At 55.4% G+C, this 3,304-nt stretch overlaps 1 protein-coding gene across 1 annotated transcript in view; it reads left to right on the forward strand.

Annotated features, from left to right (window-relative positions):
• Window positions 1-3,304, forward strand: part of GRIN1 (glutamate ionotropic receptor NMDA type subunit 1) — a 22,215-nt gene that overhangs the window by 8,701 nt on the left and 10,210 nt on the right. Inside the window, exons 6-7 of the mRNA XM_006918218.2 lie at window positions 2,971-3,092; window positions 3,164-3,298. Coding sequence (XP_006918280.1) covers window positions 2,971-3,092; window positions 3,164-3,298 — 257 coding nt within the window. The remainder of the gene's footprint in view (window positions 1-2,970; window positions 3,093-3,163; window positions 3,299-3,304) is intronic.

Consider the following 3,304-nt stretch of genomic DNA (forward strand, 5'->3'; position numbering starts at 1 on the left):
GGGGTGCAGTGGAAGGATGAATGTATGGTCACACCAGTGGACAGAGGGGCAAACGGACAGTCGACTAGGTTATCAGAAGGCCCCTTCATCCCATCGCCCAAAGCATAGGTGTTTAGCTGTTGGGCACTTTTACAAAGGATAAGGTCACACCAAACTAGACCTGCCCGATCCATACCTTGTAATCAGAGAGGCCACCAGGACACAGACCAGAAAGCCACACATAAAACCAATCTATGGAGCCGCGCCACATCCAGGGCCCAGCTGAGGGTGGGCGCTTCTCCACCGTTTCCCTCTGGTCAGTGCGACCCTGTGCCACCGCTGCAGGCATAGGGAAGCCCCCTGGACACAGGCTAAGAGGGTCTTGCCCTGGGGCAAGGATGAGCTTGCTAGATATGGCTCCAAAAAAGAGGTCAGCCCAGGGAAGGGGATGCGGTCACAGCAGAGAGCTGCACATGCACTACACACAGAGAGACATGTACATGAACCGTGTGCACACCACATGCACACATGCACAAACCGTGTATACTGCATGTACACATACGTGCACAGCACACACGCACACATGCATCCACAGACCAAAACAAACATGCGCATAGGCACACAGCATATTCACACCACTCACACACACATTTATACACACACCACACACATGCACAAACACCATGTACACACCATACACAACACATGCCAAGCACATGCACACAACGCACATACACATGAATACACATCGTGCGTATACAGTATGCACATGCACATGCACATGTCATACACACATGTAAACACCCATAAATACATGTACATGCCTATATACACCATACACAATGCATGAACATGCTCACGCGTACCATGTGTACAGCATACATCCATGCTCACAAGACATTCCATGCAGACACACACAGGCACAGCACCACGTACACCACACACACACTTATATACAGAAATACACACCTACATGAGAGTGTGTGCACACCCACATGCATGTACTCCATACCAACATCCACAGTGCACATACGTACTCTTGCATATGTATGTACACCACATATATACCACACAACACGTTACATGCAAGCATACACCCCACCCAGGTACACACACTGCCCGCAGGGCACACCACCCATATCAACCACACACCACCAACACTCACCTTGAATCCAGGCGAGGCCCCTGGGCTGTCAAGGCTGAAAGGAGCTCCTCCCCTCACATGCGGGGCTCCTTGGGCAGAGAGGCCTGGGTCCCCCTGCCCCCAGGGGGCAGACCAGCCCTCAGTACACCCAGCTCCCGGAGTCCAGGACAGCGAGGCAAGGACCGGGCAGCGGCAGACACCAGTCTTCTTGACCCTGGCACTCCAACCTGATGCATTTGGCTCCTGCTTCATGTACATTGCAGAGAGACCCCATTAAGCCATTAATTTTTGACCAATTTTCTACCCAGTGCATGGAATTCATTTCCACGTGTTTCCTTTTGATTTTCCTGAAATGTCTTTACTATGGTCAGCTATTTCCATAAAACAGTTGGATGGATCGATCAGGCTTTTGTCTACAGCCGTGTTACTGATAATAGTTTACAACAAACATAGGAGTGTGTCATTCCACCAAGTCAAACGTCACAGACCTGAATTGTGTCAGGCAGACAGGCTTCTCTGCCAGGTTTTGTGAGCACCGTCGATAGTGGGCACGCTGCGCCCCGACACACACGGTATTGGTTTTGCTGGGTGATCATGGATGGGTGCTCCCATCTGTGTCATCAGTGTGATGCTGCCTGGAGCACCTCTATTTGGTGTTGCTTACATCTGACAGTAGCACTGTCATTTAGAGAAAACACTGAAGGTTTTTATTTCTTCATTAGTTAATCCTTGAAAAACGTAGAGGCAGACCCCTTAGGCGGCTTAGGGACACCTTGGTTGCTAGGGCCAGCTGCTGTGAAAACTGAGGACCCAGCCAGTCTGTCCAACTGCTTCACATTCCGCCGTCCATGCACTGGAGAAGCAAAGTGCCTGTCATGGTCCAGGTCCATCTGCAGTCAGGTCCAGCCTGGCAGGAAAGGGAACGTGAAAGCAGGAGGAGGACCTGCAATGGCCCCCACAGTCCCCCAGGCCCGGAGTCCTTGTCCTGACCACAGAGACCCTAACTCTAGGTCCACAGGGGCTCATCCATGAGGATGAGGACACTCCAAGATCTCAGAGCTATGTGTGCCTGAAAGACGAGTCCTGTGTTTTGTCCTGCCAGTGGCCCCAGCCCCGAATGACAGGCAGAGCACAGCTGCTCGTGCAGACTCCAGGAGATGAGTAGCTGCCCTCATGCTTCTCCAGTGGCTTCTGCGATGCTCAGGGCAGTTCCCAGACACTGGGTCCCACCAGCATCTGATCAACCTTCAGAGCCCCCAGCCCCTCATTTCACGTTTTGACATGGAGAACCAGAGTGGGTGTGGCTTGTCCAGGAGGTCATAGGAGCTCCGGCTCTGGGGTGAACTGTCCAGGCGCAGACCTAACTGTGCCACTGATCACCATTCATGTGCCCTGGGTGTCTGTTTCCGCCTCTGACACAGGGGTAGTACTAACGCCTGGCTCTCGGGGGTATTGTGATAATTAAATAAGATCGTCGGTGTGAAGCACTTAGAACAGTGCCTGGTACCCAGTGATGAAGTGATCACCCCATAACAACCAACCCATCATCGATCTGGGTCGCCCTAACCCTGTCCTTGGTGGGCAGGGGGCCAGCTAGAGAGGCCTGGGAAGCTCTGGACGTCTAGACCCCACTCCACATGACCTCTGTTGGGTCTGCTGACCCAGATGCCGGCTGGGGCTGGTGGCTGGCCCCCATCACCCTGCAGTGTTCCCAGGCCTCGCTCCAGGCGAGGGTTTGGGGGAGAGGCAGAGAAAGGAGGAGGACCTGGGAACGGGGAGCTGCCGCCTGCCAGCCTTGGGAGAGGGAGGGCTGGAGTCCTGGCCCGTCACCCCCGTCTGCCCCACAGCGAGGACGACGCCGCCACCGTGTACCGCGCAGCCGCGATGCTGAACATGACGGGCTCGGGGTACGTGTGGCTGGTGGGGGAGCGCGAGATCTCGGGGAACGCGCTGCGCTACGCCCCGGACGGTGAGTGCTGGGCCTCTCGGGTCCCGGCGGGCGGGGGTCTCCTACGGGCTCTAAGCGGACGCTCGCCCCAGGCATCATCGGGCTGCAGCTCATCAACGGCAAGAACGAGTCGGCCCACATCAGCGACGCGGTGGGCGTGGTGGCCCAGGCCGTGCACGAGCTCCTGGAGAAGGAGAACATCACGGACCCGCCGCGGGGCTGCGTGGGCAACA

This window comes from Pteropus alecto, unplaced genomic scaffold (genome assembly GCF_000325575.1).
Source record: "Pteropus alecto unplaced genomic scaffold, ASM32557v1 scaffold67, whole genome shotgun sequence".
NCBI classification, from domain to species: domain Eukaryota; kingdom Metazoa; phylum Chordata; class Mammalia; order Chiroptera; family Pteropodidae; genus Pteropus; species Pteropus alecto.